The sequence below is a fragment of the Chinchilla lanigera genome, unplaced genomic scaffold (genome assembly GCF_000276665.1).
Source record: "Chinchilla lanigera isolate Chin_1 unplaced genomic scaffold, ChiLan1.0 scaffold00041, whole genome shotgun sequence".
NCBI classification, from domain to species: Eukaryota; Metazoa; Chordata; class Mammalia; order Rodentia; family Chinchillidae; genus Chinchilla; species Chinchilla lanigera.
This window is the reverse complement of record NW_004955442.1, coordinates 15704682-15719081: the sequence shown is the minus strand read 5'-3', so window position 1 is coordinate 15719081 and position 14400 is coordinate 15704682. Positions and strand designations below refer to the sequence as shown.

Below are 14400 nucleotides of genomic sequence, written 5' to 3'. Positions count from 1 at the left end.
GCCTTCCTTTGTGGTTCTCACTGGGTGATGTCAGCTTCTACACAGACTCAGGTGCAGTGGGGAAGGACACGGGTCTCAGAAAATAGGCTTTATTGGAGTTACAGGAGTGTCAGCAGCCAATGGGTGGGGCTTGATGTCCCTGTTCCCCATTCTGGTGACCAAAGGGCACAGCTGTCAGGGTTCAGGCCTGGCTATAGTGGTCCCTGCTAGGAACTGTCAAGTAACCTTGTATGTACAATTAGCAATAACAGGTGGTACCAAGCCCAAGGTTCAGCTGTAGTTGGGAAAACATGGAAAAGATGAGTCCAAGTCCCCTCAAAAGAAGTGAATCAGAAATCCATGGGAGCCACCCAACTGCCAGAGGCAGGAGTATTAGAGGGATGGTTTAAAATACGGGGTAGTCTTCCTTTTGTACGTTGCGATGAGACAGAGCAGTGTTCCCCGCTGTTCCTCCAGTCCTGCTTACACGTGACAATACAGAAATGGAAGTTTTCAACAAAAAAGATGCCTCTGCTACTACTGGTGCCTAGAACATTCCAGAAGCAGCTTTCCCAGCAGCAGCAGGACCCAGGCCATATGGCCAAGGGCTGAGGTCTCTCAGGGGTCATTGTCTACCTCTTCCACCACCTCCTCCTGGTCCTCCATGCTGTTGTGGCGGGTCCGCTCAGGTAGCATGCGCGTCAGAGGGAGGCCCAGGGCCTGGTACACGGTGTCCATGGTCCGCTGATCTATATAATACGACATGTTGGCAGAAGGGAGTTTCTTCCGCATCTCTTCTAGGTACCGGTAGGCCTAGGGTAGAGGTGACAGTGGTTACTTGGGGGTCCAGCAAACATGACAACCACATGGTTCTCCTGTTTAGTCCACACAAGAACCGATAGAGTTATCATATTTGTTCACTATAACTAACTACTGGTTCACTATAACCAGTAGGCAAAATCCTGGTTTGAGTCCTAGGGCCTTTTAGAACCTGCTCATCTTGCACAGAGACCCACTAAGGGAAAAGTGGGTTCTGTGTTTTTATCTGGTCTGGGCATGTGCTTGTTAGAATGGAGGGAAAGCTGTGGTAGTAATGGTTTGTCTTGGTTATTTTAATGGAGCATCAAGTTTATGAATGGTCCTTGATCCTAGGCCAGTAAACTATGGAATCATAAATGGTCTTCCTGTGAGATTTTCTCTGGTTTTGCCAGTGGGAATACATAGGAGGGCACAGGGGTAGTGCTCAGAGCATCTCAAAGTGGGTCTTGAGACAGGATAGGACTGGCCTCCTGCAGAGGACATGCTCACACCTATTTATCCTCAAAGAGGACCACACACAAATGCAGAGGGTGGAATGGGATGTTGTATAGCCCAGAGTGCACAAGAATTTAGAATGTAACCAAAATTTCGAATGTGACCAAAATTTCAAGCAGCTTTAACAATTTTTTAGGGCTGGGGATATAGCTCAGGGGCACAGTGCCTGCCTGGGAAGCGCAAGGTCCTGAGTTTGATTCCTGGTACCAAAAAAATTAAAATTTAAATTAAAAAATTTTTTTTAAAACAATAATTATTAGATCTTAGTATTTCTTAAGGATAGTAAAGCTCTTAGGACAATTTTGTTTTGGACAGGTTATCACTAAAGATGGCAGATGTTTGACAACATCAAGCCATTAAACCATGTTCAGAGATTTTTGCCAGGGGTGGTAAGACAGCTAAGTGAGCCCGCACAAGTCTCACATTGTGCTGGAAGAGGTTTCCTGGACATTTTACAGGCTGCTAACGCTGTGCTAGGTGCATGAGACACAGATCAAAGGAGCTCAGGACAGGATGGGTCAAGGACAGCAGAAGCTGGGGAGGGCCTGGGGTCTTTCTAGCAGCAGAATTCAAGGAGAGCCAACACTGAGGAGGAGAGAAGAGTGAAGAGCTGACTGGGAGGTGAGAAAAGTACCTCCGGTTGGAAAGGCCTGTGCACACTTAAACACAGCTGGACCCTGCTTGTAAATTGTAAAGTCTGAAGTGAAAAATAGGATGGGATTAATATCAGCATAAACACTACAGAAGGAAAGAGTGGGAATTTGAAGGAATGGAATATGAAACTACCTAACATGAAGAATAAAATAGTGGGTGAAAGAGAAGAGTGTGAGTTGAACTAGGGGGACACCAGATACAAAGTAGCTGCGATTCCAGGAGAAGAGAACAGAGAAGGAACAGACGCAGACTTCCTCATAGTCTAGGAGGAAATATTTGCAAGTCATGTATTTGGTAAGAGAAATGAATCTAGAACATATTTTTTAAAGAACCCCAAAATGATGGAAAGGTTTAAATATTTCACAAAAGAAGACATTCAAAGGGGTGATAAGCACATGAGAAGATGCGCAACATCAGTTGCCAATGAAGTGTAAATTAAAACCACAATGAGGTGGTGCATACCTATAATCTCAGCTACCTAGGAAGCTAAGGCAAGTTTGAGAGCCTGGGCGATTTAGAAAATCCTGTCTTAAGTTAAAGGGCAGGAGGTGTACCTTAGTGGGAGAGCATTTGCCTAGAATGAATGAGGCCCAGGATTCAATTTACAGTACCCAAACACCACAGTGTGATATCACTACACTCCACCAGCATGGCTAAGGAAAATCATCACACAAATGGTGGCAACAGTGATGAATATTGGTGCAAGTTGTGAGCTGAGTCGCTTTTATGTGGAATTTTTTTTTTTTTTTTGGTAAAAAGGAGTACAAGATAAACTAGGCATTCCGACATGCATGTGTGGGAGATCCCCTGTCAACAAAAGGAGTCTGGTGTGGCTGGGGATATAGCTCAGTGGCATAAGTACCTACCTGGCAAACACTAGATCCTGAGTTTGATCCCTGGTATCAAAAAACCAACCAACCAAACAAAAAAACCCAAAATAAATCTGTAACATCAAAGAAAACAGTAACTGATAGTCTTTGCTGACCCCAGGTTTGAGCCTTTAGGATAGGGACTCAGGCCCCAGGACAGCAGAGTGTTCTCACCATCTGATACTCCTCCACCTGCACATAGCGCTCCACTAGGAAGCCATAGACATCCCCAGTGCGGATGGTGCTGTCCAGGTCTGTCTCCTCCAGGAGCAGCTCACACTGCCTGATGGATTCCTTGGGGTCCTCTGTGTAGGTCCTGCAGGGAGAAAAGAGCAGGCCTGAGCCTGAACCCAAAACATGCCAGAGGCAAACACAGAGTGTTGCAACAGTGGCTCTAGGGAGTGGCTGAAGACAGCATCTGTGAATAAATTCATTTATTCAGTTAATTTGTTCATTCATTTAACAAAAACACACTGACCACCTGCAGTGGCAGGTCCTGTGCAGTGGCAGTTTCTGCCCCAGGGAACACAACTGAGAGACAGAAATCTCTGGGCGAAGAGTCTCATGCAGGGGACTTGTGCCACCTTGCCCAAGGCATCTGGGAAGAACCTTACATATGTGCTGGCAGAGCATAGGCCAGCACATACGATGAGGTGCAGTGTCTGTGGCTAAGCTCCTACTTGGGGGTCCAGGGCCCATCTAGCCATGCTGCCTCAGCTACTCCAGGCAGGAGCCTGTCCCGCCCGTGCTCTAACCCTGACAAGCTGCTCACCCTGACCCTCGACATCTCCTTTCCACCCACTGGGCTGCTTCCTGCAGCTGGGGCTGGGCAGACATCTGTTAGATGCAGACTGTAGAGCCCAGATGGCCAGGTTCTCCTCCAAGGAGCCTGCTCAGGATAGGGGCATAGTGAAGCACACCTGTAATCTCAGCACTCTGGGAGGCTGAGGCAGGAAGACCACAAATTCAAACCCAGCCTGGGCAATTTAATGCCTTAATGAGATCCTGTCTCTAAATTTAGAAAACAGACAAAACATAGGCTGGGCATATAGCTCAGTGCAAAGACCCCAGGTTTAATCCCAAGTACTATTAAAAAAAAAAAAAACCAAACAGCCAAGTGTGGAGATGCATGCCTGTAATCCTTGCACTGTGTTGCAGGATGACTGCAAGTTTAAGCCTAGCCTAGGCAACTTAGTGAAACCCTGTCTGTAGGGGAGAAAAAAAATACGAGTTGAGGCTGTAGCTCAGTATGAAAGCCTTGGGTTCTATTTCCAGAACCTACCCTCCCTCACACACAAAAGCACACTCTGTACAATGTATGTTTAATGTGTTTGGGAATTCTTTTTTTTTTTTTTTTTTGAGACAGTTTTGCATTGTAGTGCAGGCTGACCAATTCACAGTAATCCTCCTGCCTCAGCCTCTGAAGTGCTAGGATAAAAGGTGTGTGCTACCCTGCCCCACAGTTTTAGAACTCTTTTAGAAAGCCATAGAAAAATACTCCTGCTGATTTGGGCAGAAGCTGAGCTCAGGTGGCCCACAGATGCACAGATGTTTGTTCATGTCATGGTGACCACCATGCTCAGTTACCAGTGAGCAAAGTGAGACAGTATCAGGCTGGGTGTGGTGGTGTACTCCTATAATCTCAGCATTTGGGAAGCTGAGGCAGGAAAATTACCATGAGTTTGAGGCCAACCTGAACTACATAGTGATATAGCCAGACCTGGTCTCAAAAAACAGAACAAGCAAAAAACCAAAGTATCCCATTAAAAATGGAGACAATGTATATAACCTGCCTGGGCCCCCCCTCTCCATGTGCCCGCAGCCAGGCAGTTGCTGCAGAGGTCCCTAGGGTCTGTACCACACTGTGCTACACAACAGCCCCTCTCTTGAGATGACTCTGTCTGACACCTGCATGCATGATCAGGTCCAAGGCTCCCCTCAGACATACCTCCTGACCCAAATCTTCCTCCTCCTCCCCTCCTATACTGCATCTCAGTATCTCTGGGTATTTGTGAAAGTCTTCCCAAGATTGTGCCCAGGTTCCAAGGGAGCTTCCCCCAGGAGCTCAGACATGTCTCAGGGCACAGTGAGGGGCCTAAGCTCCAATCTTCCCATCTGAGGGATTCCCTAAAGACTATTGGTTGGAAACAGAAGCTTGGTCTGGCGTCTTGCAGTCGACACAAACTCAGTGATGAAGGGGAGTGGTGAGTCAGAGGGTGAACACAGAGAGGGCCCTCAGGCCAGCCTGCCACTGCCCTCCACCCTGCACTGTGGGACACACCTTCGGGCCTGGATGAACCGTTTCACCAGCGTCATCTTGTTCTGCAGCTGGGCCAGCTTGGTCTCCTGATCCAGGGGGCTCTTGGCCTTGGCCTTGGAAAGGCACTTGTAAGCCTCAGTCAGTGCTCCATGGGCCTTGTCATAGTTCTGATATTCATCAATCTCCACCTGTGCTGAGGAGACTCATCAGGCCAGGAAGGGGAGAGGGGGCACCATCCTCCCCCAGGGTCCTGGTGGAATCCCCATGAGGTCCATACCTGGGCGCAGGCATCATAGAAGCCAGCCAAGAGGTCTAAGGCCCGCCCCTTGGTGTAGAAGCTGATTATGTTCTTCATGATCTCTGGCTCCTTCCGCCAATCCAGGGACTGCAGGTAGTTGGCAGCCATAATGTAGATTTCCTTCTGCCTTGAGACACCCGCAAAGAATACGATTTTCTCTGTGTCTCCAGACTTGAGCAGTGCTCTCATGGCCTAGGGACAGAAACAGCCAGGTCAGGAGAGCAGGGCTGGACCTGGAAGAGCTCTGGCAGAATGGTGGTTCAACTGGCTGCGGCAAAAGGAGGATGACCTCCACATATTATGCCCCATGCTTGGCTTCACCAGAAGAGCAGGCAAGAGAGGCCTGCGTATCACACTTCCCATGGGCTCCCTCCAAAGACGTGACCAGAAGGCTCACCCCTACCTGGGCTCACCATAGAGACCAAGGGAGGAGCATGTGAGGCCTGGATGCCCTCACCTTCAGCTTGTTTCCAGCCTGTGTGTACTTCTTGGTGGCCAGGTGGTAGTTGCCCTGGCGCATGCAGCAATTGGCAATCTGTTCCAGCAGCTCACGCCGGGACTCCTCAGACAGGACCTTGGAGTCTTTGGGCACAGTCATCTTCTCTGCCATCTCCTCAGTGATGGTCATGTTCTGTTCCAGGCACAGTTGCAGAGCCTCATGATACTGTAAGAGTGCCAGGGAACAGGGGAGTGTGGGCTGATAAGGAGGCCAAGGTCCCAAGGCTCTTAACATCCCATTTGCCGCCCTTTGGAGGAAGCCAAATTCCAGGACTCTACAGGGGCCACAGTCTGCAGCTGGGGCAGCTGTGGGAGGGACAAGGATACTTCATGTTCACCAGCATAAAGGACAATCTCACTCATGCGACCATCCCTCATGCTACTAACATTGTAGATCTCAAAAGAATGTATTTTTTATTTGTTTCTCAAAAGGAAACTGTCAATTTTTTATAACCCCTTTTAAGAATATATATACCTATAACTACATTTATATCTATATATCTATCTTAATGCCTTAATGAGATCCTGTCTCTGAATTTAAAAGAAAAACAAAAAATAGGCTGGGCATATAGCTTAGTGCAAAGGCCCTAGGTTTAATCCCAAGTACTATTAAAAAAAATTATTTATCTATCCATCTATCTATAATTTTGTTTTGTTTTTAGATATTGGGGACTGAACCCAGGGTCTCAAACATGCTGGGCAAGTGGTCTATCACTGATCTATATCCCCCCCTTTTAAAATTTTGAGATAGGATCTTGCTAAGTTGCTCAAGTTGGCCTTGAATTTGTGGTCCTCCTGTCTCAGCCTTCTAAAGAGCTGGGATTACAGGGCATGTGCCTCCATGTCTAGAAAAATTTATGATCTTCGGGATGTCTTGCTAAAGACTTCTGACTTGGAGGTCACTCCCTGTCAATACATGAGCTTTCTGACTGCTCCATAGTTATTCCACGATACAGAAGAACCACTGAGTATTTAACTCATCCTGTTCATGAACAGAGAGGCTGCTATCTTTTGCTGTTACAAACGCTTATGTGGAGCATGTCCTGTGTGCACCTTAATCTGGAGAAGCATTCCAGGGCTGGGGACATAGTTTGGAGTAAGGCATGTTCCAACCATGGGGCCCTTGTGATGCTAGGTCTTTAGCATGACAAAACAAAATGAGTAAGAAAGATGCATTTCTAAGGGAAGAGACAGCTAGGTAGAGAGAGGGAGGTGTCTTTTCCACTTGTGGTGGGTGCTGCCTGCTGTACCCTGCAGCAGCTGAGGTATGCATGCTTCCCCAGACTCTCATAGGATTCCTCAACTAGTCACCTACTGGACCAATTCCTGAAAATAATGTCTTTTTTTCAGTCTTGGGGATTAAACCTAGGGCCTTCATACTGAGCAGTAGCCCTACTCCTTTTTATATTTTTTCTTTTGAGACAGAGTTTTGCTAAGTTGCCAATCTGGCCTTAAACTTGTGATCTTCAGCCTCCTGCATGCTGGGCTGCATGCTGGGCTGCAGCATCATGCCTGGCTTCTTTTTTTTTTTTTTTTCTGGTCTTTTTGAGACAGGGTCTCGCTATGCAGTTCAGGCTGGCCTTGAGCTCACTTTGTAGCTCAGGCTGGTCTCTAACTCATGACAATCCTCCTGCCTCAGCCTCCCGAGTGCTGGGATTATAGGCATGTACCACTACACCTGGCCTCCTTGACTTTTGATCTGTATTTTTCTTGTTATGAATAAGGTTTGTAAGTCTTTTATATTCAAGAACAACCAGCATTTCCTTTTAGATCGTTCTTTACCCTTTTGAGTTGTTGGTAAATTTTTTTTTTTTTTTTGGTTTTTCTCTGGTACCGGGAACCGAACTCACGACCTTGCGCTTGCCAGGCAGGCGCTTTTGCCGCTGAGCTAAATCCCCAGCCCCGGTAAATTTTATCTTAGTAAGCATTTAAGAAATATTAAGAAGCTCACTTTTTGGGATTTAGGTAAAAAATATTTTCCCCATTTTACAATTTGTCTTGGCTCTATTTATAGTGGTTTCTTTTTTCCCATCAAGTATTTCCACTTTTTTGTTTTAAATAGGGTTTTGCTATGTATCTGAGGGTGACCTAGAATTCACAATCTTCCTGCCTCAGTCTCCTGAGTGCTATTTGCACATCTGTGTTTTGTTGATCAGTCTTTCCCACTATGACCTATGGGCTTTAAAGCATACTTAGAAAAATCTTTAGCTCCCTCAAGACTGTCTGAGATGTTATATGAGGAACTGTTGCTTTGCTGTTGCACTTCAGCTCTATCTGGGATTTGCTGTGGTGCAGGAGTTAAGCAGAGAATCAGCTCTATTTTTCTCAAATGGCTACATGGGGGTACCAACCATGCATGGGTAGCCTGCCCTTCCCTACTGCAATGCAGTTCCCTTCATCACATGAGGAGTGGTTCAGCTGCAACAGTTCTGGATTCCTAACATTTCTCATGACCTAGACACTTGTTTCTGTACCAGACTCCAGCTGTCTTAGGTTTAATATAATTGCTTTCACTGTTCATGAATTTCTGCAACCTCTTATTCTTTCTGATTTTTCTTAGTTATTCTGAGTTACCCAAGTTTTCTCAGTGAATCTAGAGAGTCTGTGCATCCAGTTAGCAAGCCCTTTTGGTCTTCCTCCTGGGGTTGGATGAAGTCAGCAGGCTGCCTGGGGAAGGACCTTTATGTGTGTGTGACATGGCGTATCTTCTCACTGGTGCAAGGATTCCTTTATCAGTAGTAGGGAACAAAATGCACACCTACCTCTGGCTGCAGAACAAAAGAGCCTTCAATATGGGGAGGCTAACCTTGAATGTTTTTAACACTTTCCATGTCTCCAACAGGTTTCTATCAAAGAGAATTTTTACCTAAAAAAGATGAGCGAAGTACACACTCACTGGATTGGCTACTTTCAAAATAAGACAGACTATGTATTGGTGAGCTTCTGGAGAAACTGGAAGCCTTCTACACTGCTGGTAGTGATGTGAAATGGTGCAGCTGCTGGGGAAAGTCTGGCAGTTCCTCAAAAAATTAAACGGAATTACCATTTGATCCAGTGAATCCAGCCCTGGATAAATATCATAGGAATGAAAGGCAGGGCCCCAAGGACACTGTGTTTACAGTGGCAGTGCTCACACAGAGCTGTGATGAGTGGGCAAGCACAGCATGTTGTACCCAGCCAATGGAACAGCATACAGTCTCACAAGAGATGGAGTCCTGCCACCTGCTCCATGCAGAGAGACCTGGAGAACATGAGCCGAGAGAACACAGCCAGACACAAAAAGCCAAATCCCACTTACATGAATTTCCTACAGGAGTCAGATCCACAGACAGAGAGAAAGCAAGTGCGGATTGTTAAGAGCTAGGGGAGGAGGAATAGGTAGTTGTTGAATGTTTAGTTTCATTTTGCTAAGTGGAAAAGTTATGAATAATAATGTGAATGTATTTAACATTACTGAACTATAGACCTAAAAAAATGGTTATGCTAGATGTGGTAGTGCACACCCATAGTCCTAGCTACTTGGGAGGCTGAGGCAGGAGAATCTCTTGAGCCCAGGAGTTTGAGGCCAGCCAAGGTAATATAGTTAGACTCTGTTTCAAAGATGAAAATAAAAAAGCTAAGATGGGAAATCCTATGTTATGTGCCTTTCATTGTGCACACAGGAGTGTTCATAGATCACCTTCCTGGTTGGACTGGAAGATTTGTGAGGTTGGTGGGAAGCTGCCCTCACTCATCAGTACTGGTGTGCTGTACACACAGAATTGTTCTCAGGTGCCCTTTTCCTCTAGTGCAGGGAAGAGGGACAGCCTTTCTCAAGAAACTAAAACCAAGAGAGACAGTAGAGTGTCCCCAATCTGAAGCCTGGGTGCCCGAGTGTGTGGCCTGCATCTGACAGTCCTGCACCTTCTTGGCAGCCAACAGCAGCTCCACAGCCTTTTCAAACTGCTTGTGCTCGATGCAGAAGTCTGAGCAGCGCGATAGGAGGGCAGGGTCTGACTTCTCATCCAGGTCTTCTGCTATGAGCTGTAGGGCAGCAAACTGCTGGGTGGCAAAGGCCAGCTCCAGGGCCTTGGAGAAGTGACCAGCCTGTGGAGAGCATAAAACTCTGAGTAGCTGCTCAAGCTCCAGGGGCCCAAGAATCCACCCAACTGGGTCTCTCCGGCCTGGCAAAGGTTAGGCCTCTTGCCCTCCTGCTACTCAGGTTCCAGGGCTGCCTGCAGGTCTCATTACCTTGTGATACAGCATGACTGCCCTATCCATCTGGTCACCCTTCTCCTCATAGTATCGGCCTGCCTCTATCATATCTTCTGGGGAGCTCAGCAGGGCCAAGTTCATTAGCTGATCGTCTAAGCCATTCTCCTGTAGGGGAAGAGGCAGGGCTCTGTAGGCAGTTCCTGCTAGGCGCACTTGAGCCTACTTACGTTGATGAATATGTGAATGTACCTGGATGACAGTTCAGCTCCCTTTGGTTTGGTGTTTTGCCAGGTGATGTGTGCCACTCTGGTTTTGAATGAGCACTATGTCTTTCTGACTGCAACCAGATGTGCAAATGCTTTTAGTTTTGTTTCACAGAGTACTATAAGAAACATATGACACAGAGTATTTCCTGAAATGAAAGACGTTTTGGACTTTTTATGTAAGGTCTGCCTATTTGCAAGCTCATGAGCAGTGAGCCAACCTACTACTGGCTCAGGAGCCCTGAACAGTGTACATATGCAGTGATGATTCAGTGCTTTGCAAACAATGTCAGATGGAAGAAGCAGGGATGGGGGGAGAGTAGGTAGGGTGAGGAGTAAGCAGTGGAAACCAGTGGTGGTGCCCTAGTGTTCGCAGTATAATTCTCTCAATCTTATGTTTGAAATGCTCTTAATAAAACCTTGAGAACAGCCAGGAGGTACTATCTGCCCCCTGACCTGGTGGCACTGCCAGGGGCTACCCTGCTGTACCTTGCACAGGCGGATGGCGTTGTTGAAGGCCTGTGCTCGCATATAGAAGCGCACTGCCTGCTTCACGTCTTCCTGGCTCTCATATTGTCGTGCGAGGTGATAGGAGGCGGCCCAGTTGCCAGTCTCATTGGCTATTTCAGCAGCCTGAAAAGACCCAAAAGACTCAGGAGGCTTAGTCTCCACCCAGCAGCCTCACTCAGTTGGGTGGCTGGTCCTGCAGGATGTGCTCACCTTTGGAATGTTGCCCTGGAAGCAGTGAATACGGACCAAGGAGAAGTAGTCCTGAGCCAGTTCGTAGTAGTGTAGTGCAGCATCCATCTCTGCCTGACTCTCCAAGTATTGGGCCCACCACCTCCACAGTGTCCTGTGGAAGGGTCTCTTTCAGGGTCTCCCTCCCACCAGAAATGATGCCTTTACTAACCCTCAGATTGGCAAGGGAGATGCAAGAGACTGGCAGGGAGAAGCCCAGGGCTTGAAGGGGTCTGTGTCCACCACAGCATGCCAGGACCACTGCAGAGTGCTGCCTCACTGGGGACACTTACTTGTCCTTCATCTTATTGATGTAGAGTTCCAGGGACTGCAGGTCCTCTGCGAGCATTCTGGGCACCTCAAAGCGGTGGGTGTCCGACTTCTCATAGCTGTGAAAGAAGACCAGAGGACCTCGTTCCTACCCATCTTGGACAAATCAAAGGCTATGTCACAGAATCAGGTCAGAGCAGTGGCCTTCAGCAACTGCTCCTGGCCAGTGGCTCTGGAGACTGTGGGCTGTGGTCAGGGACAGCATGGAAATCTAAATTGTGGGAATGGATCTAAGCACAGTCCCTGTTCTGGAGGGATTTCTCTGTGGCCAGGCCCCAAGGTAGCCCCTGTGTCCTTGCAGAGTCCTCCAGCTTAATCTGCCATAGCAGCTGATATGGTAGCAGAATGGCTGTTTTTCAGTTCTTCTGACACTGCGGCCAGGATACAAGAAGGCTGTCTACATCTTTGGCTCTGCTCCATCCTGGAACCCATAGTTCCCTAGACAGTTCCTCACTGAGGAGGATGCTGGTCCCCCTGAGAACCACATTAGCCACCTCAGTGAGGCAGAGGTATCCAGGCCCACCCCACAGCCCCTCCATGGCCACTCACTAGTTGAGGGCCAGGCTGCAGTCATTGTTGACCTCTAGGTGCCTGGCATAGTTGTAGTAGGTGGTGCGCAGGTGCACACGATCATATTGCTCAGCCACCTCCACAGCTTTTTGCCACTGGCCTGAGGCCTGGAAGAACTTGTTCAGGAGGTCATAGCGCTTACACTTCTTGTACAGGTGCTCTGCATCCTCCTAAAAAGAGAAAGGTGCATTATGGTAACACAGGCATGGGGCTTTGGAGAAAGACTGCTCTAGCAGGGAAGGTGACAGCCACCAGGTACCCTGTCATGCATGCTACTGTGCTTCAAAGCTCTAGGCACAGGAGAAGGTTCCACCATGAACTCCTGAAAAAGATTCACAGCACACACCAAGGATATACAGATACTTCGAGGGCATGTGGACACCTTGCATAAGGCTGATGTGTTCAAGACAAGAGCCACACAGCTACATGACATTCCTGTTGCTTGGATGGAGAGTGAGACCTATGAAACAGAGGTCTGACTGTTGGGACCTGGGTCTATCTCTCATGAGCCCCTGCCCCTTGCCATGTCTTCATGGAACTCCTGTGCTTCCCCGACAAATGAAGCCCTCTGGGGAGTGTGCAACATGCATCAGAGGTGGGGGTGGCAGCACCTCCAATCCTCCTTCTTGGAGCTGGAGTTGGGAGTGTCTGTCCACCACTGCCCACATGTACAACAAGCCAGGTGATGCTGTGGCCTATGGCTGGGCCCCCAGCCTATGCCTCCTGGAGGTATGTCATCCTCTGTGGACCTCACTGACAGAGAAGCATGCAGTGATCTCTGACAAAGTGGAGGAGGGAGATCAGTGGCTCAGGGTTTCCTCACAGCCCTACCCCCTCTGGCTTACAGTTTAAGGGGTCTCTGTTTGCAACACCTTGGTCTCAGAAGCACTGCCCCCCACCCCACTCCCACCCCATGGCTGCACAGAACACTGAGAAGCTCAGCAACCACCTCTACCCACCATCTGCCAGCCTCTGCTCCTATCTGCTGGCCCCCAAGCTCTTCCAGCCTCTGCCCCCAAACCCAGCAGAAGATCTGTGCAGCAGTATCTGCAACTTTTTCAGCAGGATCAGCTTCAGGGTGTGGTGGGAATGTGCACCTTCCTTCTTCCACCCTCTGGGGCAGTGTCTATCCCACTCACCAGCATGCCTAGCTGTGTAGCCAGCATGGCCACTCTGGCCTCCAGCTCTGGCTCTTGCTCAGCCTCCCGCAGTGCTCGAGCCCCACGGGCATGGCCCATGTTCCCTAGGCACACTTTGGCAACGTCCAGCCGCTGGGTCTTCACACACATGCGTGCCATGTTCTCCCAGACAGCCTCACTGCAGACAGAGGACACAGGGGCCTGTAAGGGTTCAGCCCAGCACTCTGGTCCTCCACCCGCTTCTCCCTCAACAACCTGTCAATGTGCAGAGCTACCAAAGGGCTTCAGGCACAAAATCCTGGTCTTAGCATTTCTCCTCCTTTCTTTAAATAAGCAGAAATCCAAATCAAGCCTTTCTTCTCCATCCTAAGGTGCTAGCTGAATGCATGAGGAAGAGCTGTGGGTATAAAGCTGATGGTTTCTCATTGGCCCAAAGCTGCCCCCTCCACTAGCCAGGATCCTGTGAAACATCTATCAACCAAAGGCACAAGGGTTCTCCAAGATATCACTGGTCCTTAAGATCTCAGCTAATAACAGCACATGGGGTCCAGTGTTAAGTCCAGAATCTCAAGTGAAATACTCAGTGTCATGCACAGCTCTGGTTGGTTCTATAGAACTCTATGTTCATGTACAGAACAGAAAGAGTCTCTGTGGGTACCCTGGATTTGTGGGTATGCTGGGGTTCATGGCCTCCCTCCCAAGCCTGCAGTGCAAGCTAAGTGAGTGAGGCATGTGTATTCATTTCACAAATAGCATTATTTTGGTTTTCTGAGACAGGGTCTTGCTATGTATTATAGTTCAGGCTAGCCTTAAACTCACTGTGTAGCCTCGGCTAGACTAAAACTCATGGCAATCCTTCTGCCTCAGCATCCTGAGTGGTGGGATTATAGGGGTACACTACCATGCCCAGCTAAGACTTTATTATTACTACTGTTATTATTTTGCCTTTTTGAGACAGGGTTTCACTATACAGTTCAGGCTGGCCTTGAGCTCACTTTGTAGCCCAGGTGGGCCTTGAACTCAGTGATCCTCCTGCCTCAGCCTCCCGAGTGGTGGGATTATAGGTGCATGCCACTATACCCGGCCAAGACTTGATTTTTATTAACTGTCTCCTGAGGATCCATTGTGAGGGTGAGGGAATGAGGCCTGGCTTCTTCACTGTCTCTCTGTATGTCTCTTTTCCTTTGCCTTGTCCCGACAGTGAATGCTTCATGTTTGTGTCTGATCACAGACAAAAATGTAAGCAAGCAGAGTGACCAGGGAACTGAGTAGGCAGAGCTGGCTGACATTTGTC

At 48.2% G+C, this 14400-nt stretch overlaps 1 protein-coding gene across 4 annotated transcripts in view; it reads right to left on the bottom strand.

The window, feature by feature from the left end:
* Positions 1-75: 75 nt before the first annotated feature.
* The window catches only part of Ift140 (intraflagellar transport 140), a 93578-nt gene continuing 79253 nt past the window's right edge, over positions 76-14400 (bottom strand). For all 4 annotated transcript variants that reach the window (XM_013517666.1, XM_005391568.1, XM_013517668.1 and 1 more), the window contains exons 19-30: positions 13107-13284; positions 11947-12137; positions 11361-11456; positions 11050-11182; positions 10819-10962; positions 10103-10231; positions 9776-9958; positions 5832-6038; positions 5354-5566; positions 5098-5264; positions 2991-3132; positions 76-792 (exon numbers count right to left, since the gene is read on the bottom strand). In XM_013517666.1, the coding sequence (XP_013373120.1) occupies positions 598-792; positions 2991-3132; positions 5098-5264; positions 5354-5566; positions 5832-6038; positions 9776-9958; positions 10103-10231; positions 10819-10962; positions 11050-11182; positions 11361-11456; positions 11947-12137; positions 13107-13284 (1978 nt within the window). In that variant the 3' untranslated portion in view covers positions 76-597. The remainder of the gene's footprint in view (positions 793-2990; positions 3133-5097; positions 5265-5353; positions 5567-5831; positions 6039-9775; positions 9959-10102; positions 10232-10818; positions 10963-11049; positions 11183-11360; positions 11457-11946; positions 12138-13106; positions 13285-14400) is intronic.